The following is a 25,670-nucleotide window of genomic DNA, read 5'->3' on the forward strand; positions in this document are numbered from 1 at the left end:
AGTGTGCAGAATAAACTCCCGTGCCCCTTGACTATGGCCTCAGCTATTTGATGGAATATGACACAAGTGATGGTGTGCCAGCTCCAAGCCCAGGACTTAAGAGGAACCTTATATTTTTGGTCACCCCTCCTTTGCTTCTACCACTGCCAGGGCCAGGCCACTAGCTCAACAAGGAAAAGAACCATGAGGAGTTGAATCAACCCCAACCTGAGAGGAACCAAGCTCAGGAGGCTCCACAGCTTAAAGCAGTGCCACCCAGCTGAGCCCAGCCTCGATTGGTCATACCTGAGACAACACACAGATGAATGATCCAGAACAAATGATTGTTGTAAGCCACTGAGTTTGGGGCATAGTTTATTATGTGGCAATAGATGACAGCTACAAAGACCCAGGATATGCATCAGCAGCAACAGTGATCCTGACAAGCTATTTATTCCTAAGAAAGTCATAGTAAAAGCTTAAATACCCACCACAGAAGAGTTCATCACTTTCATCAAAGCAGTCATTTACTCCATCACAGCGCTGGGTCTGAGGGACACATAAACCGGAGGAGCATCTAAAAGATCCAACAGGACAGGCTAGAGACAATAAGACACAGGAAATCTGTGTGGGTCCCTAAAAGTCACCAGACTACATTAACAAAGAAATGTGAATTGTTAAGTGGCTGAGTGGCCACATAGCGGTAGTAATTATACAATTTCTCCATCAGAGCGAAGCTATAGCTGGTAATTGAAAGGCCAAAAAGGAGTATTTAAGAACAAAGAAATCAAACTAATCCACCAGAAGCTCTGAGTCAACATTGCAGCCAGGTTACATGTACAACTTCCTACACCTCCATCCTCGACTCAGCAACCTGGCTTTATCACAGACTTGAAGGAAGAGAAAGCTGGAAGATGCCTTTGAGTCCAGTATGCTCAGTGTGCAGTCTTTAGAATCCCCGGGGAATTTAAATGGCCTTATGGTGTTTCTGAATCCCCTATGACCAGATGCATTATTCTGAGGGTCTGTTCCTTTAATTACATTTTCAAGGGATCTCTATGGCAAAATGTATTAGTAACCCCTGATCTTAGAAGTTGGACCTAGAGAGATTAATGACTGGTTTCAAAACTCAGGACTCCTAGGGTACTTGAACCAGGCTACTCATCAAAGATCCATTCCCTGGAATGGAATCTTTAATCCTGGGCTTATACTAAACATGATAGTACTAATAAATCCTTTCTCTCTGCCATGGTCTGAATATTTGTGTTCCCCAGCCCCCAGATTCATATGTTGAAATCCTAATGCCCAGGGTGATGGTAGAGGAAAGTGGGGCCTTCAGGAGGTGATAAGTGACGGAGGCAGAGCCCTCATGGATGGGATGAGTGCCTGCCTTTATAAAAGAGGTCGCGCCACAACAGTGAGAGGCCCGCATACTGCAAAAATAAAAAATTAAAAAAAAAAAAAAAAAAAAAAGAGGCCTCACAGAGCGCTCTCACCCCCTCTGCCATGTGAGGGCACAACGAGAAGTCTGAGACCGGAAGACAGCCCTCACTCGACCATGCCGGCACCCTGATCTTGGACTTCCAGACTCTAGGACTGTTCAATTTCTGTTCATTATAAGCTACCTAGCCTGTGCTTCGTGCGAAAGAATGGGGAGGGTGCATGGTCCGGTCAACCACTAACTCAATGGCACACGATGGAGAGCATGAGCTCCTAGGAAGTATTCACGGTTTGAAATAAGAGTTAAAAATAAGATAGCTTACTAGTTACCTGTATCATTGATGGGATTTATCATATTCTGATATTCAGAAGTGTAATAATTCTGAATCCAGAAGCAGGTATATTAGCATTGGCAAAGAAGGAAGGGTCTAACTGAGCTTTCTCTCAATACTTAACCTCATGGATTCCTAAGTGGTCAACTCTTACTTTCCCCCTCTTAAAATGGGTTGAGAGACCCAATCACTGTTTCTTCAAGCACAGGGTGGCATCCCAGGGGCAGGAGAAATGACTGTAGGTGGAATACAGACGAAAGTCTCCTATTTGAATTGTCATATATTTTAATTTCTACTACAAAAAAACACAATTAGATTATTAAACCTCAGAGACTACTGTTTAAGACAAAAAAAAAAAACGGGTTGAGAATTTCCTGAGTTAGTATCTACTCTCTCTAGCACTAATGACTTCCCTCAGACATTGCCTTTTCTGCTGACTGCTTTCTGGCCACTATTCCAGCAGTCCTCAGTGTGAAGTTCAACACTCTGCAGGCTGATATTTGGACTCTCCTTGAAAGACCAGTCCTTCTACACATCAGAAGGCACAGTGAGTTGCAACTGCTGCCCTCTGATCCATCAAATGTTGGCGTAAACCTCATATTTACAAAAAATTATGGCTAGAAAGAACAATGAATCAAGAAATTGTCCTATATTTCAGGAATAATGTAAGAAACTATTTTTCAATTGTAACAAAGATATTATTTCTTCTATAATTTAAACTTCAGCATAATAAATACATAATTGTATGTAATATTTATCATATATTTTGTTCCTACTATATAGTTATTTAAATATTATTATAAAAGTATACTAGTCAATAGCAGCAATAAAGAAGCAGTTTTCATTCCTTAAATTCTCAACGTTTAGAGTCATAAAGTGTTAGCCTCTGTTTAACCCTTCTTTACTGTTTTCTAAGGGGCTGATCACCAGCTTACGTTGACTGATGTTGTAACTGCCATATTCCACCAAAAGTGGCTTGTCCGAAAGCCTTGAACTGCACTGAAGCTGAACGTGAACCAAGGAGTTGGGCACTCGGAAAATCGTCTGGTGATCCATGTAGGAGCCGCAGTACCTGAGGAGTAAGGGTAGGGGGACACACAGCATGAGGGCCTGTCAACTGCATTCCTGTCTTCTGTCAACAGCAAATTCACTGATACTTTGGTCATTTGAGCTTCATAAACGGAGATGCTTATGGTAGAGCTGATGGCAGTTATCCATCCTATGCTAAGTGATTGTCATTGAGTCACTTCTGTCCCCTTGATTTTCTCCTCTGCTAAATAAAACAATAGCAGTACTACCAACTATCTGTTACCTGTTGCTTTCCTCACCAATACTTATAATTAGAAGAAATACGGGTTTAATTCTCCTAGGCCTCTCTCTTCTTTGAACATGAATAACTGTCTAACAAAAAAGGAATTGCCTACTCTGGCCACAAACCTCTCTACAGGGCAGAGTGGAATCTATGAACTCAGGCTGAAAACATGAAGAGAATTCCAGCAACACTTAAGGCAAAAAACAACAATGTTTCAATCTAAACTGAACTCTGATATGCATTTCAGGGCTTGTCCTTGGCAAAATTTCAAAATAGTGATGTCTATCTGCAATATTCCCCTACCTTGGTTTTTCTTTTCATCACCTAGGAGAAAATGTCCCTCCTATTAGTAATCTTTACATGAGCACTGCCGTTAGTGGAACATGAAGTATAATTACACTGGGGCCCATGGTGAGTTAGGCTTCTGCCTTGTGGAAGCAAGATTTTCCCAGGTGTCTATTGCTTCTCAAAGGGAAACAGTAGACACTAGGCTTGAAGGGGGACATCCTCCACTGGAATCTGTGAATGCCCATCACTCCAGGTCCCCAAAGCATTTGGGGACCACATATTTCATGGATCAGATGTTGGCATTCAGTGTGAAGAGCACAGGGGTAACCTATCATTTTACAGTTCAAAGCATTCATATATATTTCAGGACGAATGTTTTGCGATTGACTGAAGTTCAGGAGCTGATCCGCGGATAGACCAGCTCCTGGGATACGAGGAAGAGACAGCAGCTGCAGGTGGCCACCTGGCTAAGCAGAAGCCAGCATCTGAGAGGTGCCTGAAAACCTAGTCAAGCTCTTGAGGCCAGAGTCTACTCTAGTTGGTCATCTTGGGATCAGAAGCCTGCATTCTAAAATCATGATGATTGTTATCTGTATCTCATAGTTTTTATTGGAATTCTCCATTAATATTCACTAGAGTTTTCTTGCAAAGATTAGCCTCACTTCGACATTAAAGAGGAGTTAAGAGGAAAGGGGTCAAGCATGAAACCATGCTTGGGCTGGAGTTTACAGGGGGACAATATGTAATGGGGAGTAGTGGTGGTTTATGAAATGAAAGTAAAATAAAGCAAGAGATTGGAGAAACCCAGCAAGTGTTAGTTTACATGGGCAGACCCGTGACAGGTAAGAAAACTGAGACATAAAGAGGTGAAGTAATTTGTTAAAGTTCAAATAGCAAGTAAGAAGAGGCAGCATTATGACACAGTTCACTGGATACTAAACCCTAGCACTTTCTAATGCACCAACAGCATTGCCCTCCAGAACTTTCCTGGACAAAAGCTTAGGAAGGCTGTCCGTTTCTTCAGGTTTGTATACTGCATTCTAGTTGCCCTGAACACTCATACCCCACCCCTATGTTCTCTGAATTCAGGATCACTAAGCTTCCTGGTGTCAGCATTACTTTTTCTTCCTTCTCCATGACAGACCCAAAGCCTTTAGGCTGACCTTAGCAGCAAGGTGCCAGGAATTAGTTCAATTAGAGCCTTTCTAATGAAAAGGACTGATAACGGGAAGGGCTGGCATTTTAAATCCCATGGGTACAACTAGTATCAGAAGAATCTGATAGTATTTCAGCCAACCCACAAGACAAAATGAAGAGCTGGTCCTTCAGGGAAAGTATTTAGGGCAGAGAGCTTTCCTGGTATTTGCAGGAGGAAACTCTTCATATTTTGGCAGCAATACATCATGGATGGCAGGGCTTGTTACTTAGGGGGGGAAAAGCATCTCATTTTCAAAGCACTGCTTTATTTTAAGCATACAAGCTTACAATAGATTTGTAAAGATTTGTTTTCTAGACCTCTAATTAAAGACCAAAATGCAGTATCTTTAAAGCCTTGGGGCACATTCCATAGTATTTATGCATCCAATGTCATTTCCTTAGCAATCCTATTAATCATATTAATCATAGCTAAGATGTTCTGGTGTGTGGTAAGCATCATTTCATTGAATGCTTACCAGAAAACCCCACCTCATTACCTCATTTTACAGACTGACAAAGGGATTAAATAATTTGTCCTAGTTAATGTAGCTACTAAACAACAAGGCTGCAATTTGAACCTAGGTCTTTTGCCTCCTCCTTAATAGACCCGTGATTCAAAAATACTCCCAAAAGGAGTGCAGGCCACATGTTAATAATGGATCCAAGAAAGCCATTAAATCAGGGAGATTCTATTCCAAGTCATTGATTCTAGGATCAATGACTATTTAGCAAGTCATCTAAGAGTCTAAAGGAAATCAAAGAAGGTTTTTCAGGAAAATCATTTAGAAAGGGAAGCTTTCATTCAAGGAATAGCTGTGAGCAAAGAATTAGCAGACAAGTCCCTCAGGTTAACTTCACAAGTTTCCTTAAAGTAAACTGAGAAGCTATTCGGCAAAGACAGGGCATCCTGTATTTTTTTTTTTTTTTTTTACTACAAGACCTATTATAACTTTAGAAGCAAGTAAACAATAACAACAACTAAAGGATGAATTAAGGGAGAGAGTAAGGACCTTCTATATCAGTTCGGGAAGCCCAGGCACCTAAATTTCTCTCAGCTTCTTTCTCCTACTGCACAGAATTGGCTAATGGTTTCTAGCTTTTGTAATCATCAGGACTTCTATTTACTATTTTCCTCCATGGCTGCAATGGTTTTTCTGCCAATTATTTTTGTAAAGTACGGAGCGTGTACATCCATAGCCCAGCAGCACAGAGCAGTGATAGAAACAAGGACTTGGGAGCCATAAAGACTTGAATCCTAGGTTAATTAATCTCTTATGAGCTTAGTGACCTTGAGCAAGTTATTTAACTTCTGTAGTCCTCCGTTCCCCTGTCTGTAATTAGTAAAGTGCAGACCCTCTGGGGGAAAGGAATCCAAGGCTTTGAACTCCCGGGTGAGGCTTTTCATTAGATTCTTCACATATGAAAACCACTTACATGTGCTCATTAATTTCCCACCATCCATGGTCACAGCCTTTCATATTCTTCTTGGTTATTGAATAGTTATGGAATTTCAGTGCTATGCCGAGAGTTGATAGGGGAGTCTATGAAAAACAAACGTAAGTCAGAAAAGTGACTCAATTGAAGAATATGTTTCAGACTAAGATTTTGTTACTCAGAACTCATTCCTTGGGCTTGCTATTTTAAGGGCATTTTATTCTTTGAGCCCTGTGGCCCTTGGTTGGGTAGACAAGTTCCTCTGAACAAACTGACCTGAAGAGGAGAGCACGACAAAGAGGGAAGTAAGCTGCCCCCCCAGCCCACCCTGTGCTCAAGGAGCAGCTGTGACGCCCCAGTGTGATGAGCTGAGATAGATACATTAGATCACTTCTAGGTTTCAGTTTCCTCCAAGTAAGTGAGCTTAACTTTGAAAACAACCACTTGTTAGCAAGTTTACACACTTTCCTCCTTAGATGACAATAATGACAGTTTATTTAAGGCACTATTCTGATTCTTTAGATAAAGGAGGAATGAATCAGCATCCTCTTCATATTAAATCTTTGTATTTCAGAAGTTTCTGAGTCATCCCTAAGTCTTCTCTGAAGAGATCAAACAAGGGAAGCACCTACTTATGTGGTACGTGCACAAGTGAGCACATACACACACACACACACGTACACACATGCAATGCAACTGGCCTTGTTGTGGCATTGTATGACATGCACATACATCACATCTGATATGCCATAATTTTTGTTTTCATTTTCACTTTAGCCCAGGAATTATTTAAGAGAGAGTTCTTACATTTCCAGGGAGCAGAATTTTGGCTTCCCTATTTTCAAGGTTTTAAATTCTATCTGAGTTAGATAACAGATTATTTATTGCAGTATAGCTTTTAATTTTTTTTTTTTTTTTTTTTTTTGTGGTACGCGGGCCTCTCACTGTTGTGGCCTCTCCCATTGCGGAGCACAGGCTCTGGACGCACAGGCTCAGCGGCCATGGCTCACAAGCCTAGCCGCTCCGCAGCATGTGGGATCTTCCCAGACTGGGGCATGAACCCGTGTCCCTTGCATCGGTAGGCGGACTCTCAACCACTGCTCCACCAGGGAAGCCCAGCTTTTAATTTTTTAATTTACTAACTATTTTGTTGGGATCCAATTTATGAAGGCCCCAAGGTCATTTTTTTAAAAGGGTAATTTCTGTTTATATATATTACCAAACTCATTATTTGTATGATTTAATACTCTTCCTAGCCTTATTTATTGTCCCTCACTGTCTCTGTCATGAGCCAAGAGAAAGGAAAATCTCTTATTGAAGCACTCTCCATTTCTCTTTGTACTTCATATAGGTTTTACGAGTATTAACGCTATATCCTTTGGTGCAAAAATAACTGTAGTAATTAGATCGTTAAGTGGCTTGCCCTCTTTATCACTGCAGATTGCCCTCCTTTTCCCACTGAATGCTGTAATTTCAGCATTGTCTGGCATTAAGGTTGTGCTCCCTGCTTTCTGATTGTTTACATATGCCTAGTAAGATATTTCCCATCTTTTTATTTTCAACTTTACTAAATCACTTTTTAAATTCATTTTGTCTTTTAAAAACAACATACAGTTAAGTTTTACATAATACTTTGCAATTCAATCCTACTGTCTTATTCCTTTAACAGATGAATTTTGTCCATTGACTTTTATTGTTTTGATAGACATTTGGTTTTTCAGTTATGTCATCATATTTTATGTTATAGTTTCTTTGCTGTATGGTGTGCTTCTTTCTAACTTGTGTTTAAATATAGCTCCCCTCCCGCCTTAGTCTACCTTGGAGAGGAAATGGATTGGGCACTTTATGACTGATTTAAACATAACAACATGGTTAGGCAGGTAGTATGATTCCCATCTTATAGAGGAAGAAACCTAGACTAACCAAAGACAAGCAACTTTCCCAACGCAGACCAGAAACTCAAACCAGTCCTGCATATCTCTGAAGGCCCCCCTTTTCTCAGCACTGCCTGGAAACCCATGTCGGGAACGCCAGAGGAACAAGATTGTTCACCATGAGACTCACAAGGCTCATGAGAACACGTATCACATTTTTTTCACTCTTGTCATCTGGTTATTTCTTCACATTTAAAAAAAAAATGTGAACTGAAAGATAGTAAATATATTTAAGGAATCAATTAAATTTTATAGCATGAGAACATATTCCAATGCAATCCTCCACCAAGAAGCTTGCTTAGGCATTTTCACTGAGTTCCAGAGCGCTGAAACAAAATGGATTTATATGCACCCCAAGCACAAAGCCTCTCCACAGTGAAAGGAAATATGTCCCCTCGTACACTGATTCCGCTGACACAGAATCATACGCAATTCTACTTTCATGCTCAGATTGGCCAAGAGACTCTACTGATATTACCGTGCTTGAGAAATGGATGGATGAGGTGCAGTTTCACAAAGTATTGCAAGTTATTTCAACAAATGAACGAGAAACGTGAAACTACTAAGTACGCTATTTCCCTCTATGTTCTGTACTCTCTGTTCCCACTACCCAACGCTGTACCTTTGTTCTGGGAACTTTAACCAAGTAAGGAGAGGAATTCTTCTGATCTGGACCTGCTGTATTTCAGTATGTCTCTAGTCAATGATGGTAACAAAATGCAGGACATGCCTTACTTTCAGTCACCCCTAACTTGCCAGTGGTTGTGTACACGTGTACACACAACACAAGAACCCACCTCGGATGAGCACTGGAAAATTCTTTGGCAAATATGCTTGCCACAGAAGCATGGAAGAGAGGCTCCCTTCTGGGGAATCCCATCTACTTCCTGTGTGATATGAGAAGGTGAACTTGCATGGCCCACAGTGATCCCTGTTTATGTCTGGTGGACCTAACTGGATGGTGCTGGGGTGATGACATCTGTGATAAAACAACTCAAGGGACTGCTTTACTTTTTCTTCTAAGACTCTAAAACAAAACTGATTATTTGGCAAACAAAAAGAAGGAAGAGAGAGGGAGATGAATGTTCAGATAAGTGAATCTTATGACAGATAGGGAAGCTGAACATCTTGAGGAGCCCAGAACAGGAGAGGCTGCTGAATTTACTTATGGAGGGGGCATGATTCCTTTTAACCCTACCTGGGTCACTTACTATTGGAGTGGACTCTGGCAAATGCTTTGTCCCCATTTCTGTTTCCTTATCTATAAAACGACGAGAATATCACTCTTTCATCAGAGGTGTGCTTTGAAGAGCAAATAAAATTATGTCTGCTGAAAACACTGAAGTACTAAACAAATGTAGACAACATATTATAACCTCAAATTATATGAGGCTCTGAGCTCTGAGCTTTTGCTGCTCTAAGGCACCAAGAATCTGGCAGTGAGCAAGAATCCAGAATCTTTATGTCTTAATTATATTTTAAATATTTGGGATAATGATTAAAAAAATAATTTAAGGATGCCTTCTAATAGGTAGAGATTTGGGTATAAAAAATTATTTCAATATTTAACTGTTAGGACTGTGCATGAACCCTACATGCAGCAAGCACTCTCCTGCCTCCTTGGGGCCTTTGCCTCAGCTCTTCCTTTTGCCTGCAACACTCTTACCCTCAGCATGCACCAGGTTAGTTCCCTCGTGTCTCAAGTTTCTATGCAAATGTCCCCTTGTCAGTGAGGCTTGCCCTGACCATCCTACTTGAGACAACAAATCCCAGACTTCCTACCTTTCACACCACCACCCCCCCACTCAGCTACAGAGCCCCTCCCCAGCTGTATTCTCCATAGCATTGTACCATCACGGAACACACTGCATGTATTTTACTTGTTTATTTCTTTGCACCTGTCTCCCCCTACTTTATAGAGGACTCCATGACAGCAGAGCTTGTGTGTGTGTGTGTGTGTGTGTGTGTGTGTGTGTGTGTGTGTGTGTGAGAGGGAGAGAGATCTCATGCATCCCAGTGTTCAGAATACTGCCTGACACGGGGCAGGCATTTAATAATATGTTGAATGAATACAAACTAGTACAAACTAGACACTGCTTGTCACTTACATCTAACTGCTATGCCTCACAAAAATGCTTTCATATGTATATGCTTAAATAGCAAAGGCAACCTCCCTCCACATTAATATAACAACTGGAGAAAGAAAAATAGGTTACACACTGAGATTTTGAAAAACAAACAGAAACAAGGGACTACCTGTCTAGTGCCAGAGGGAGACATATGTATTTCATATAAATTTACACTCCGATTTGCTTATACAACTGAAATATATGTTGCCTAATTCAATTTATTATTTCTTTATTATTCTCATTATAAAGCTGATGAAGGAATTAAAAATTAATAAATGAGCTCTACCATAATAAAATAAATTGTTTGATCCTATAACAATGTCTTTGCTCTTTTTAATACAAAGTAAGAAACTGGACAAATAAGCCCCAGTCTGCAAAAAGCAGTTAATTTGTGAGCAGCAGCTTGAAATTAAAACAAACTTTCATGTTTTAGATAATATATTTTAATAAGGTTTAAATATTATAAAATTAACTGACATTCCTTTTGTAATTTAAAAAATAAGTATAATTAAATTCAAAAATAAATAGCTACTAAAATTAGGATAGCAATATTTTTCTAAGATACTGTTAAAACTAGGCTACCTGAAATTTCCAGGTACACTTGCATTTTGGAGGGTAGTAGCTTGGGTAATATGGACTTGAAATTTTCCCTTCAAAGCCAGTGATTTCTTTGACCAACACTGTGTTTTCACATTCTGAAAAAAATATCCAGTAACACACAATGATTTGCAGTTGTGAGATTATGGGAAATAGATAGCATACATTTCTTTAACTACAAATGCACATTTTCTTGGTCAATAAGCTTATATATTTTTGAAATTAAATTATTTTTTTAAAAAGAATAGTACCCTACGAATGTAGGGTAATATACTGTTCAAAGTCTATACTTGTTTTCAAATCATTTATTTTGGTTACAGATCTATAGGATGCTATTCCTTTCTTTAAAAAACATGGTTTAAATATATTTTTTCTTCTAGTTTTATTGAGATATAATTAACATATTAACACTGTATGTATATATATTTTTAACATCTTTATTGGAGTATAATTGCTTTACAATGGTGTGTCAGTTTCTGCTTTACAACAAAGTGAATCAGTTATACATATACATATGTTCCCATATCTCTTCCCTCTTGCGTCTCCCTCCCTGTATGTATATTTTGACATACAGCACTGTAAATATATATTTTTAAAGCTTCTGAGTTAATTTTGTTCAAATTCGTGTGTATTTGTTGTTCAAGAGATATCCAGTTTTCATAATGTGTTATACTATTTAAATAAGACAATCTACATGTCTATTCTTACTGTTATGGTCATCCTTCTGCTAGAATATAAGCGGCCCAAGAGGATTGATTTTCTTTCTATTTTGTTTACTATTTCCCTAACACCTACAGTCATTTCTGGCATACAACAGATGTTCAGTAAATATTTGTTGAGTGAATAGACAAATTCCACTATAATATTTCTGTTATAATTTTATTTTTAACCTTTGGAGTTACAGATAATTTTCAACCTAACACTATCTCAAATATATAGTCCAACAAATCAATTTTACATTTTGTTTTGTAATAATCTGACAGAGAAAAACCTATCAAAATGAGCCACTGCCCTAAAATAGTGATGAACCTGTAGCTCTCACCATCTACTTAAGCCCAATTCTCTTCCCTCCTCACCCCCATCTCCCATTCTGACCCCTTTAGCTTTGTTGATACTCATAAAGAAGTTACCAAGACATGACCTGTAAGATCTGACCGGTTTCCAAGGCAACAAATATTACAAAAACATTAGAGTTTCAGTGAAGGCTCTTTTCATTTTGTTTGACTTTGTCAACCCAAGTCAAAAAGAGAAGAACAAAGAGGAGGTCACTTATTGCTCACTAGAAAAACCCATTAAATCTTCTGGGTTTTGCATCATGAGCACTTTCTAGGATGGCACTTATGTGCATTACTATAAATGAGAATTCATGAAAGAATGTGCTAGTTACTGAGCTATTGTCCCTCAGCTCCAAACCCACCCCTCTACTCTGTTCTGCAAGGCTGGGCTGGACTATACAAACCACTTCTGTCCTTCACTACCTGATAGGCTCTGCCAATAGGGGGTGCTAGAGGGAGACTAGAAGGCTGGAGAGGGAAGAATAGGACTTCAGTCTGTTTCTTATTCCTGAGAGTGTCACCCCAGTAATGCTGCTTCACCCTCGCAGCTACTCTTCCTTCCTGTAAGAGTTGAATCTGTTAGCAGTTTTTCCAACTTCTGCTTTATTGTGTCTCCCTAAAAGATGCCAGTTCAGCTGTCTGGCACCCTCCCCTCAAAGGTCTGGGTCCCAGGTTCATGAACACCTGCCTCCGAATTTATAGACACCAACACCAGCTGGGCGGAGGTCTGAGTTCCATTACACAGACCACCCCCCCTCCTCCAAGCCCTAAATTGTAATCCTTCCAATTCCTTTCCTTTGTTCCTCTAGATCTACAGTGTTAGGTGCTTCCTACATGTGCTACATCCATGATACCTTACAGTTTTTTTGTGTTTTGTTTTTTTGTTTTTGGTTTTTTGCCTTTTCAGTTACCCAATTAACACCTCTGTACTGAGTTAACAGTTCTTTACATTAAATTCTCTGTTAGAATAACTAATACCATCTCCCTCTTTGAACCAGACCCTGACTCAGGGTCCTGACTAATGCAACTAGTATTACAACACAGCCTTGGGAGAGATAAGATTGGAGTATCTATCATAACAAGTATTTCTCATGACTTTTTTCAATTGGGGAAGCTTACCTTGTTCTGGAATGACCTCGAAATATGCCCGGATTCCTGATAGCCTTGGTATCTGAGGAGACTTAAATGTCACCAACATGAGATTATTTGTCGAAACAAATGACATTAATGTTCTTGTGGGTTCACAAATTCTGAAAACAGATAACGAAACAAAAGCACATAAATAATAGGTTATTGAGGATCGGATCTCTACCCACCACTAATTCCACACATTTCTTGGGCCATCCACACAGTTCCTGTGAATCAGACTCTACCAGCCAGGTCTTCATCAATTAGTGGCCAGAGGGCACTACAGATGGAGTGGAGTTGATATAGCTGCAGAAATTTTTGTCCAGCGACTAATGAAGAATTCTCTTGGATGGCTGTTACTGGATACTCCTTGAGAGCAAACAAGGTATACAGGCAGGGTATTTAATAGCTAAGGTCATGGGCTCTTCACCAGGGAAAACTGGGTTCAAAACTCAGCTCTATCACTTAACTGGGCAATGAAGTAACTAGTTCTTCATAAATGCCAGTTTCCAAACTCTGAAATGGTAGTAATAATAACAGTATACTCCTCATAGCATTGTGGTGAGGATTAAATGAGATAATAACTAAATATGTCTGGAAATAGTGAAAAGAAACCAAAAAGTGATTGAGGGGTGAGCGTCAGTGACAAACTTACTTTTCACTACAAATCTTTAGACACTGTTTGAATTTTTAACATGTTCATTCACCACCAAAATATAAATAAATAATACATAAAATACTATTATATACATACATAAACACCATATGAAATGATAAGATAATTCATATGCCTTTTAGCACAATGAGTAAAAATAGCAAATTCTTAATAAAGTCTAACTGACATTACTAGATTATCAAAATATTAAGCACTCATAAAAAGATGTCTACTAGTGAGTAAGAAATACTAGGACATGTACATGTATACGTGTGTGTAATTATGTACACGTATGAATGGAAGAATGTATGAAAAATATAACAGACATTTATTCTGGGTAATGGGAATGTAAGATAATTGACATTGTTTTCTCTGATTGACCTCACTTTCACAATAAACATTGTGTTATCTTTATAAGGAAAAAAATTTGTTTTACTAATGCTATGCAATCAGAATATTTATTCTCACATTCTACTGAAACAGTAGCCTTCACTGTGATTGCAATGAAAGTAAAATTAAACCAAAAACAAAATCTGAAATATATATCAGAACTGTCGACTGAAGTTCCCAATGATTTTGACTGTTGTATGCTACAAGTGAAAAGCAAACACTGTGTCTGATAGGCTCTGGCTAATACAGGGAGCACTAAATAGGGCACGGATCAATCTTGACCTCATGAGTATACACAAAAATGGTTTAAAAAAATCCAAGGGCAAGCTAGATACTGCAAAAGAGAGACATTGTAAAAATTCTTTTCACTTGCCAACCAGAGTGCCTGCATAATACCTATACAAGATGGTGCTCCGGATCGGCAAGAGGGAGTCGTAAATGGTCAGGGAGTCGGTGACACAGTTGTCGGCTTCAATCTGGACGGACTCTATCGAGAGACGGATCAGGTGTCCCACTATGGCCACCAGCTTGAAGTGGCACATCAGCCTCCCCGAGGTTGCCGAAATCTCCAGAGGGTAGCGGAGAGACAGGTGATCTGCGTAGAAGTACTGAGAGCAGCCTTTGTCTGTGGAGACAGCACTTTATTTTGCTTTGTTTTAAGAATGATTTTTCTAGAAATCTTTATAGCAGAGTAAAGAGCAAAAGAGCTCACATGGAGAATATCTGCTGTCTTTGCCAGCCTGGAATCCACTCTCATCTCTTCTGATAACAGCACCTTGATTTTACTTTGAGAAACTACTCCTACCCTGTCCATGTGGCTTGGTTGGGGTGAAACTCACCCGAGGTCCAGAAGTGAGCACATGACCCAGACTGACCAATCAGAGACAAAGCAGCTGTTTCAGGAGTGGGAACGTCAGCCAATTTGAGACAATTAAACTCAGCCCAAGGACTTCTCAAAACACAGGTGAGTTTTTTTTCCACCGTGGTAGCTAAACTGTTAAATCATAAGCTTGGATCTGCTGGTGGCCATTTATGCCACCACACAGGAAGAACCCACTTGATGAAGTCTCAGCAGAAGAAAACAAAAATGCAGAGTCCTGACGATATTTTATCTTAGAACCTGGACCCAACCATGCCTGCAGCCAGCATATTGCACGTATGTCCCAGTTATATGAGGCAATCACGTTTCTTTTGTGCTAAAGCTAGTTTGAATATATTATATTGTCACTTGCAATGGAAAGAACACTAACAAACACCATCATGTGAACAGGAAAACTACAGCCAAAAAGGATACTGATTTGGAGGCAGTTGGGGGTGGGGAGGTTGGAGGGCAGGGGAGAAACCACAGACATAATTTACCAGATCCTATGGTTGAAGAGTAATCTGACCGAAGCCCAGCTGCATTGAAAAAGCACATAGAAAAAACACTATCAGTCCCAGCATTTCATTTTGTTAGAACTTTGCTTAGTAAAAATATCTTGTCCTTTAAAAGCAATCCAGCATATCTGGAATTTGCTTTAAAATAACCCTGTGAGGGTAAAAGGGAGGTTGTTTAGGTATTTAGAGATCAAATAGGACAGCTATGAGTTGATAGTTGTTGAAGCTGAGTAAAGTGTGTAAGAGTTCATTAAACGATTCTCTTTACTTTTGTGCTTGAAATCATCTGTTGTAACAAATTTTAAACATTTTTTGAAGATAAAAAAGCAACTAAACATGGTAATAATTGGTTCTATACCTGAAGTAGTATATGTGGTACAGAATTTTCCACTAGAGATTTTTTAATTGATTCATTATTATTACAAATACTTAACAACTACCTACTATATGCCTAACATATATATATAATTTAAATCAAAATAGAAAACTGCATAAATTTTGGGTTAGACAATAATTAAACCACTTTACTGTCAAGACAAATGATGGAATTTGCATTCTGACTGTGTTTTGGACAGGCCATTTTGGAGCATTGGGGCACACTATAGAACATAGGTGCAGTTCTGTCTGAACAAGGGAAGAAACAAGGAAGGTAAACCTCAGCAAAATTTTCTTTCTCTAGGACCTTGTCCCTTGGAGCCTTAGTTTGAAGATGCATGAAGCCAAATTAAATATAGAGAAGGGTATGCTTTAATAAATTCATTTTCATGTATATTCTGACCCCAATTCTATTGTCTAATCACTGTATATAACATTTAGCAACTTCCTTTATCAATGTAGCTCCAATGTCTTCAGCTAATCCTGTTCCACTGGGATTGTGGAGAAGAATACAGTCATTCCTCAGTATCCACAGGGGACTGGATCCAGGACCCCCAAGGATACCAAAATTCATGAATGCTCAAGTCCCTTATGTAAAATGGCACAGTATTTGCATAAAACCTATGCACATCCTCCTGTATATTTTAAATCATCTCTAGATTACTTCTAATACCTAATACAGTGTAAATGCTGTGTAAATAGTCACCAGCCTGTGGCAAATTCAAGTTTTGCTTTTTGGAACTTTCTAGAATTTTTTTTCCAAATGTTTTCTATCCATGGTTGGCTAAATCCATGAATGTGAAGTCTGTGGATATAGAGGGAAAACTGTACTTCACGGCAAAATTGACTACGATAACGACAGTATCAGGAGTGCTGCAGGAAGGAGTGCTTTGAAGGAGAATTACCCAACAATCACCATTTAGTACCACAGAGTCCATGTCCACAGCCAGACCCTGCAGGCTCCCCACGGAGGTCCGGTTTATGATGCTTGTCTGGATGGAGTCCTTCAAGATGGCAGCCACACAGTCCTCACAGAAGATATGGCCCTTGGCATGTGGCATGACAAACACAAGCCAAAAGTGGACAAGGAGGCCACCTTTGCTGTTACTGCTGTAGTGAAAAGAGAAAGTTCAGGGATACCTCTTAGGAAGTAGACTTTCATATGGAGGCAGTGACCCAAGTGATAAATTCAAGGTGAGGCCAATGAACACATCCTTCAACTGAACATAACTTCCTTCTTTAGGAAGCCATTGACTCCTATCATGGGAATTTGGAAAGGAAAGCATCATGGTATGTGTATTCTTGTGCTGTGTTCAAATCTAGAACTAGAACTATTAGTATATTTTGCATCTCCATGGAGAATATACTATTTCTATGGATGTCAATCAGTATTCACTGCTATTACAAATAACAACAGTTAGAATGTTTGATACCTCACCATGTCCAGACACAGTGCTAAATCTGCTTTATCCCATTTCATCTTTTGAGGAAGTTCCTGTTACGCTTCCAGTTTTACAGATGAGGAAATTAAGGTCATCTACAACTCAAAATCACACAGCTACTGAGTAGCAAATCAGGAATCAAGCCTAATTTGGTTTTCAATCTGACCCTGCAGTAGGAGCTCTTACCTGCACAAATATTGTCATGTTTTATGAAAAAAACATAAGATAGTGTTCTATAGCACATAATTTGGGAAATGGAAGGTGAAGGAGAGGAAACAAATTGCTTTACTCCAAGACTTCTCAGTGCCTTTAATCTGCCCAAACGGATTGTGAATCTCTGCAGATATATTAGAGGTGGGGCAAGGTGGGATACAGTACAAGGCACACAAATTTTCCTAAAAATTGTTTGATCATGGGATCCTTTTTTTCTCAGAAGATCTCTACTGACCAGGTTTTTACTGAACATATTTTGAGAGACACTGACTGGTCTGTGTTTTCTGTTTGCCCTCATGCAATATAGTGGACATGTTTATGGTCATTTTGCCCAGTGGCATTAATACAAAGGTCTAGGATCCCAGTTCTGGAAAGAGGGCAGGCTTTGGTAAATGAAGAAAAAAACTCAGCATGATAGCATGACAAAGAGTTCGGTTGCAGGTTTCCCTGGTGGCACAGTGGTTAAGAATCCGCCTGCCAATGCAGGGCACACGGGTTCGAGTCCTGGTCCAGGAAGATCCCACATGCCGCGGAGCAACTAAGCCGATGAGCCACAACTACTGAGCCTGAGCTCTAGAGTCCCCAAGCCACAACTGCTCAGTCTCGTGTGCCACAACTACTAAAGCCCACGCACCTAGAGCCGTCGCTCCGCAACAAGAGAAACCACTGCAATGAGAAGCCCGGGCACCACAATGAAGAGTAGCCCCTGCTCACTGCAACTAGAGAAAGCCTGCACACAGCAACGAAGACCCAACACAGCCAAAAATAAATACATACATACATACATACATACATACATAAAGTCTTTAAAATAAATAAATAAATAAAGGAGGGTGGGAAGAGTTGGGTTGCTATTGTGCTAGAAGGGTTTTAACCCACACTGCCCCCAAGGGGTTACTTGAGAATGGCGCTCTTTCAGCCCTTCCACAGCCTTTTGAGGTATTTACAGCAGTGAACGTAGAAGTCCCAAAGCAAGGGACGTTCATTACCTGACATCTGCAACAACCGACTGCTTGTAAAATTTGGAGAAGGCAGATGTTGTATAAACCAGGTTTACCTGCAAAAGAAGAACCAAGATGTCTGAAGACTTTCAAATTGGCTTCCTCTCATGATACCCAGTGTGCCGTAGGTCCAAGCTCTGACAGTTAGCAAGGAGAAAAGCAAGGCTCAAACTAAAGGCCTCTAAGGCCAAACCCAGACATTATTGCTTGAATTCAAATAAATTCTTACTTCCTGTATCAGTGTTACTTACTGTCATTCTCCTCTCTGTGAAGATTAATCAGATACCTTTATTCATTTATTGCTGTCTTTAGACACTCTAACCAAGCTTAACTGCTGCATTCTGCCTACTCCAAAAGTTAATTTTCTCCACAATGAATAAGTGAAACTCCTTTAAGCGTATTTTCAAGGTATTCGGCCCAACCTGTTTTCTATCAATGCACGCCATGGAAAATGTATATTAGCCGCTAGAGGGCGCGTGGTGCCCACAGTCCAACTTCCATATCCCACTGCAGAACTCTCCAGTTTCCAGGGACACACCCAGATCTTTTAAAACACCATAAATGGATCTCAAAAGAGAGCTATTTCAGTCAATTGACTGTTTGCCCTTACTTAGCATTTCTAAAACCAATTTCTTCTGCCAAATCTTCTCCTCCTGTAGTCCCCTTTTTACATAATAGCAAAATCACCCACCTAATTGCCCAGGAGAAAAAAACAAAAAACGAAAAACCTTAGAAATAATATAGCATTGTGCAAAAAAATGGGCTATGGAGTTTAAATTCACTATGCAACACAGAACACATTACCGAGGGCTGCTGAGCTTCTTTTTTCTTTTTCTTTCTCTCTCTCTTTTTTTTCTAACTTCTTTATTGGAGTATAATTGCTCTACAATGGTATGTTAGTTTCTGCTGTATAACAAAGTGAATCAGCTCTACATATACATATATCCCCGTATCCCCTCCCTCTTGCGTCTCCCTCCCCACCCTCGCTATCACACCCCTCTAGGTGGTCACGAAGACCTGAGTTGATCTCCCTGTGCTATGCGGCTGCTTCCCACTAGCTATCTATTTTACATTTGGTAGTGTATATATGTCCATGCCACTCTCTCACTTTGTCCCAGCTTACCCTTCCTCCTCCCCATATCCTCAAGTCCATGCTCTAGTAGGTCTGTGTCTTTATTTCCCTCTTGCTCCTAAGTTCATCATGACCTTTTTTTTTTTTCCTTAGTTTCCATATATATGTGTTAGCACATGGTATTTGTTTTTCTCTTTCTGTCTCTCTCTTTTAATCTGTAAAGTGGTGATCAAAATGCCTACCTCTTTGGGTGGGATGTTAAATAACTATAATAAGATGCACTGAGTGCAATACTAACTATACAAACAGGGTCTACACAAAGCCAGCATTGACTCTGCAGGAGGCCGGGGAGGATTTCACAGAGAAGGAGGCTTTTTGATGGGTCATGAATGATGGGTGGAATTTCACTCCATAGAAATTGGACAGACGGCTTTAGGTCCTGAGTGAATAGCAGCAGAAACCAGGGCTGCCAGACATGTAAATTCAATGATTATTCATAACACCCCCCCATCCCTTACCCCCTGACCTCACCTTCCCCAGCCTTGCAAGCTCCCCCCATCACCTCACCACTTGCTGCACGGTCCGGGCCACTGATAGAAATTCCCTGGACTCCTTCTGTCGGTATTCAGGAAGAAACTCAATGTTGGTGACGCGAAACATCCCAGCAAAGTAAAAAGCATCTCTGCTTTCTGTCTTACCTGTCAGAGAGGAGAGAAGGTGGTTAGGAGGCTTTCCATCCATGTGAAAGTGAGGCATTGTCTGATCTATGTCACTATCGGGCTCCTAAAATGATTTTATTTTAGACAGCTTCTTTAAGCTGTTTTTTAAAAAATTTATTTGTATTTAATTTATTTATTTGTGGCTGCATTGGGTCTTCGTTGCTGCGTGTGGGCTTTCTCTGGTTGTGGCAAGAGGGAGCTACTCTTCGCTGCGGTTCACATGCTTCTCATTGCAGTGGCTTCTCTTGTTGTGGCACACAGGCTCTAGGTGTCCTGGCTTCAGTAGTTGTGGTTCACGGGCTCTAGAGTGCAGGCTCAGCAGTTGTGGTGCATGGGCTTAGTTGCTCCGCAGCATGTGGGATCTTCCCGGACCAGGGCTCGAACCCATGTCGCCTGCATTGGCAGGCAGATTCTTAACCACTGCGCCACTAGGGAAGTCCTAGACAGCTTCATATTTTACAGACAGTGAAACTCTAAATGTAGTTAATAACATCTCTTCTGGACTTCCCTGGTGGGAAGAGCCAGGCAAAGCAAGATGATAGGCCAAAGGAAACCCAGAAGAAATGCCCCATATAAGTGATTCAAACTACCACGAGGGCGCATCTCTCTCTCTGAGTCCACCTGTGTGTCTATCTACACTTACTTTTTTTTCTCCTAATAAACACTTCACTTGTTTCACTACTTTCTGTCTCTATGTGGAAATTCATTTCTACAAAGCCATGAGCCAGGGTCTTATCACTGGCCACCGGCCTTCGTGGTCTAGTGGCTAAGATTCGGTGCTCTCACTGCTGTGACCTGACTTCAAACTATGTGACCTGCTTCAAGCTGCTGCAGGCTGAGGCCACCTGAGATCAACTCCTGCTCAAAAACTCTGTCCAGGTAGGGCCATGGGACTGGGCATCAGGTGGGCCAGAGACTGCTGCAAAGACAGACAAAGACATTGCTGTGTCTGAGCTTCCTTCAGGCACCTGAGAATAGCCTAGGGAGATGAGGGACTCTCCTTTCAGCCGTTCCTTTTTGTTACAAGGTCTTACGGGTATGAAGCATCACTCCCAGGCTCCCATGGCTGTGGTACCTTTCTTTCTTGTGACACATGCCCCATGGTATCATAGCTTCTGTCTGCATGTCTGTCTTTCTAGATGAACAGTAAATTCTTGTCCTTCAACCCCTAACATAGGGTAGCGAGTGCCTGACTTAGCTTTCAAGCTCAGTAAATGTTCCTGGGAAGGAAGAGAGAGAGGAAGAGAGGGAGGGAATAATCTCTCTTAGCACAATGCCCAGCACATGGAAATGCTAAATAAGTGATGGCTGAATTAAAAAGAAGGTGCAGGGCTTCCCTGGTGGCGCAGTGGTTGAGAGTCCGCCTGCCGATGCAGGGGACACGGGTTCGTGCCCCGGTCCGGGAAGATCCCACATGCCGTGGAGCGGCTGGGCCCGTGAGCCATGGCCGCTGAGCCTGCGCGTCCGGAGCCTGTGCTCCACAACGGGAGAGGCCACAGCAGTGAGAGGCCCGCATACAGCAAAAAATAAAAAAAATAAAAAAAAAAAAAAAAAAAAGAAGGTGCAGCCTCTGTGAAGGACAGGGAGCAGCCTCTCTGTGTGACCCATCCAGGCTCACATTAGCCCTGTAGTGTAGTGAGGCTGTGGAGAGTGGGGAAGGCGCCAGAGGCCTGAGCTCCTGTCCTAGATTTGTTCTTTGAAGTTATGAAACTGAGCCCCCTAAAACTGAGTTTCTCTGCCAAGTTTATGACTAAGCTCTCTATCCAAAACTTTATTCCCTTTCTTGTCCTGTACTTGTTCACCTCAAGATTAAGGAGTGTCAAAGAAAAGGAGGGATTGAAACAGAGCAGGACCCTGCAAGGCCCTCCTGGGTACAAAAGCCTTTCCATTTTCCCCATTTCTTGTTTGTAGGAAAAAGGCTTCAGCCTCCCAGATCTTCCCTGAGTTCCAAAAGGCAGATTCAAACAGTTACTAATTAGAAGTGAGGGAATGCAGAAACAAAGGAAAAGCAGTCAAGAAACAATAGTGCAGAGTCCTAGTTCCTCCTTAAGGGATAAACCTAATAATCTGATACATATCTTTGAGTTCTTCTATAGGAACTAAGGGCCTATCCAGGTGGAGGATGGTGACTTCAGGCTGAGCACAATCACATAGATCCCAGACTGGTTGGAACCAGACGGCTGATGGTTGAGATTCCTGAAATACCATCCTGTTACCTCACCACCAACCATCAGAAGAAAGTCACACACCCCATAGCCCTCCCCAACAAAATTTGCCTTTAAAAACTCTTCCTTGGGCTTCCCTGGTGGCACAGTGGTTGAGAGTCCGCCTGCCGATGCAGGGAACACGGGTTCATGCCCCGGTCCGGGAAGATCCCACATGCCACGTAGCGGCTGGGCCCGTGAGCCATGGTCACTGAGGCTGCACGTCTGGAGACTGTGCTCTGCAACGGAAGAGGCCACAACAGTGAGAGGCCCACATACCGCAAAAAAAAAAAAAAAAAAACCACCAAAAAAAAACCTTCCTTGAAGACCATCAGGGAGTTAGAGTCTTTTGAGCATGAACTGCCCATTCTCCTTGTTTGGCCCTTAAAATAAACCTTTCTCTGCTCCAAACTCCAACATTTCGATTTGTTTAGCCTCACTGTACATCAGGCACATGAACTTAGGTTCAACAAAAGTTATGTTGAGGCAGGAGATAGATGGGCCCTCAGGGAAAACAGTTTGAGTTCATTCCATGTGGACCATACTCAAGATGGGATTAACAGGACAATTGAGAGAGGAGGCTGGGCCCTGCCCTGATAGAAGATAAGAGACCACATATTTTATTTTAAAGTCAGGAGATCTCTCCGCCTGCACATGCATAGAAAGGCTCTTTGGAGGTCAAAAGGGGAGTGATGTAAAGTGGCCAAATCTACCCATATGCCTCTTTGGTTGAATCCATCTTGGCTAAGAGATGCACGCGCACACGTGGGAAGATCCTTAGATATACCAAATATGGACTCTGAACTAGGCAAATAAAAATGATTGGCCAAAGGAAACATGGAAGAAATGCCCCATAAAAGTGATTCAAACTGCCACTTCGTGACTCTCTCTTTGAGCCTGCCCATGTGTGTATCCACACATACTGTACTTCTTTTACCCGTAATAAATACTTTACTTGTTTCATTACTTTCTGTCTTTGTGGGAATTTTTTTTTCTGGAAAGCCATAGGGCCAGGGCCTTGTCACTGACCACTAGTCTAGTGGCTAGGATTTGGTGCTCTCCTGGCTCAATCCCTAGACAGGAACCGAAACTCTGCTTCAAGCTGTTGCAGGCCAAGGCCACCCAAGATCATTGTAACCTTGGAAAAATCACCTTGCTTCACTAGGCCTCTTGTATAAAGCAATAGTTGTTTTTGTCTTTGATTTTACCAGGAAAGTCCTTAGATTTTTTTTTTTTTCTGTTGCAGATTCTTTAAAATTTGAATGAAAGCTATGACTTCTACCTAGAAGTTCACACATTCTTCTATCAGTAAGTAATCAAGGGATAAACAATGCAAGAGAGATCAATTTAGCCTTCAACCAGATTACATTTGTCTAACTCTTGAGCTCAGCCTAACATACAAGCCCTCCATGTGAAACTGAGGAGGACCCTGTGGGGCCGTCCTGGGCACAAAAGCCTTTCTGTGTCCCCCTTTTTCTTATTTGCAAAAAAAAATGTCTTCTGCCTCTTAGACCTTCCTGAATACAAAGAGCAGATTCAGACAGCTGCTAATCAGGGAAGTAAGGGAATGCAGAAATAAAGGAACAATCAAGAAACTATAGTCCAGGATTCTGATTCCTCCTCAAGGAATAAACATAACAATATCTTTGAGTTCTTCTGCAGGAGCTAAGGCCCCACACAGGTGGAGGATCATAACTTCAGGATGAGCACAATGTTCCTGGAACACCACCCTGTTACCTAACCACCAACCAATCTGAGGAAAGTCACACACACTGCAGTCCTCACCCCAAATTTTGCCTATAAAAACTTCTCTTCCAAAACCATCAGGGAGTTCAGTTTTTCTGAGCATGAGTTACCCATTCTCCTTGCTTGGCCCTGCAATAAACCTTTCTCTGAGCCAAGATCCATTTTGGTTCATTTGGTCTCACTCTGTGTTGAGCACACAAACTTACATTCAGTAACACATGGTCTTCCTGATGAGCTGTCCACCTCATTTCTGTTAAAAAAAAAAAAAATCACAAGCCCCAAATGGAGTCCTTTGCTCCCAAGACTGCAAACCAAGACTTAATTACAGTTTCACATTCTCTCAGGAATGTGACCTTTAAACAGAAATTTCCTGATCAACACTAGTGTGGTAATCTGCATGATAAAGATCCCTGCTGTTCCCTTCCCCCAAAATTTGATGGCCTGACCTGAAACAATCCTTTCTTTTCTTCTGCTAATAGCTTCCTTGCCCCACCCTCCTTCTGCCTATAAAAACCTTCCATTTTGTACACTCCCTCAGAAAGCCCTTTTATTTACTAGAAGGGATGCTGCCAGATTCATGAGCCATTGAATAAAGCCAATTAGATCATCAGATTTACTTGGTTGAATTTTTGTTTTTTAACATTTCTCAAGGCTACCCTCCATGCCCAAATTTCATGTATCAAAACTAACCCCTGTTGTTTGTTGAACAATTCTCACTTATCTATACCAGTCTTCCTTTGCTTGTACTGGTCTGTTTTTCTGAAATGCTCTTCTCTGATTTTTACAAAACCAACAAATTAACTCTTCACAATGATGTCCCAAAACCTTGTACAAAAATGCAAGGGCAATACAAATATATCAGGGCTGGCAGAGAACTGAAGGGAAATAAACTGGTTTGCTCTGGATTGGGGTTGTGTGTCTTTTGTGTTTTTCTTAATTGCTCATTGACTTGACTGCCCCCACTAGTCTGTAAAGACAGATTCTTTCCTGTCTACCACTCTGTTCCATGCTTATCACAGAGCCCAGCTCACAGTGGGCACTCCCAAGATGTGTCAAATGAATTTTCAAGAACCAATTCATGAAGCTTTATCTAGACTCTATCCCTGGGCGGGTTGTTGGATGTCTCTCTTCTGTGATTGCAAAGTAATTGCTTGAGAAAAAAAAAAAAAAATCAACTCACACTCCCTCTCTAGTACTGAACTGTGAGATTTTTTGAAAGTAGAAAAATGCATCTGTGAGCTTTTGAAGGTAGGGGATGTATCTTGGTGTGCGTGATATCTTATATTGTGTCACACAAATTATAGGTGGTCAATTTCTATATGTAAATGAACTGAACTGTTCAAGACAATATTCGTTCATTCTTTGCCTATAAATCTAGCTTTCCAACCAAATTTTAATATCCTTGAGAGTACACTTTTTTTTTTTTTTTTTTTTTTGTGGTACGCGGGCCTCTCACCGCTGCGGCCTCTCCCATTGCAGAGCACAGGCTCCGGATGCGCAGGACCAGCGGCCATGGCTCACGGGCCCAGCCGCTCCGCGGCATGTGGGATCCTCCCGGACCGAGGCACGAACCCGTGTCCCCTGCATCAGCAGGCGGATTCTCAACCACTGCACCACCAGGGAAGCCCAAGAGTACACATATCTTGTATCA

General features: G+C 41.0%; 1 protein-coding gene across 1 annotated transcript in view; it reads right to left on the reverse strand.

The window, feature by feature from the left end:
* Positions 1–25,670, reverse strand: part of TMPRSS7 (transmembrane serine protease 7) — a 40,139-nt gene that overhangs the window by 11,404 nt on the left and 3,065 nt on the right. The window contains exons 3-12 of the mRNA XM_067035360.1: positions 19,918–20,048; positions 18,267–18,334; positions 16,539–16,732; positions 15,230–15,268; positions 14,267–14,495; positions 12,817–12,947; positions 10,628–10,740; positions 5,983–6,089; positions 2,687–2,823; positions 471–578 (exon numbers count right to left, since the gene is read on the reverse strand). Of these exons, the coding sequence (XP_066891461.1) occupies positions 471–578; positions 2,687–2,823; positions 5,983–6,089; positions 10,628–10,740; positions 12,817–12,947; positions 14,267–14,495; positions 15,230–15,268; positions 16,539–16,732; positions 18,267–18,334; positions 19,918–20,048 (1,257 nt within the window). The remainder of the gene's footprint in view (positions 1–470; positions 579–2,686; positions 2,824–5,982; positions 6,090–10,627; positions 10,741–12,816; positions 12,948–14,266; positions 14,496–15,229; positions 15,269–16,538; positions 16,733–18,266; positions 18,335–19,917; positions 20,049–25,670) is intronic.

Source organism: Kogia breviceps, chromosome 5, assembly GCF_026419965.1.
Source record: "Kogia breviceps isolate mKogBre1 chromosome 5, mKogBre1 haplotype 1, whole genome shotgun sequence".
In the NCBI taxonomy this organism is placed as follows: domain Eukaryota; kingdom Metazoa; phylum Chordata; class Mammalia; order Artiodactyla; family Physeteridae; genus Kogia; species Kogia breviceps.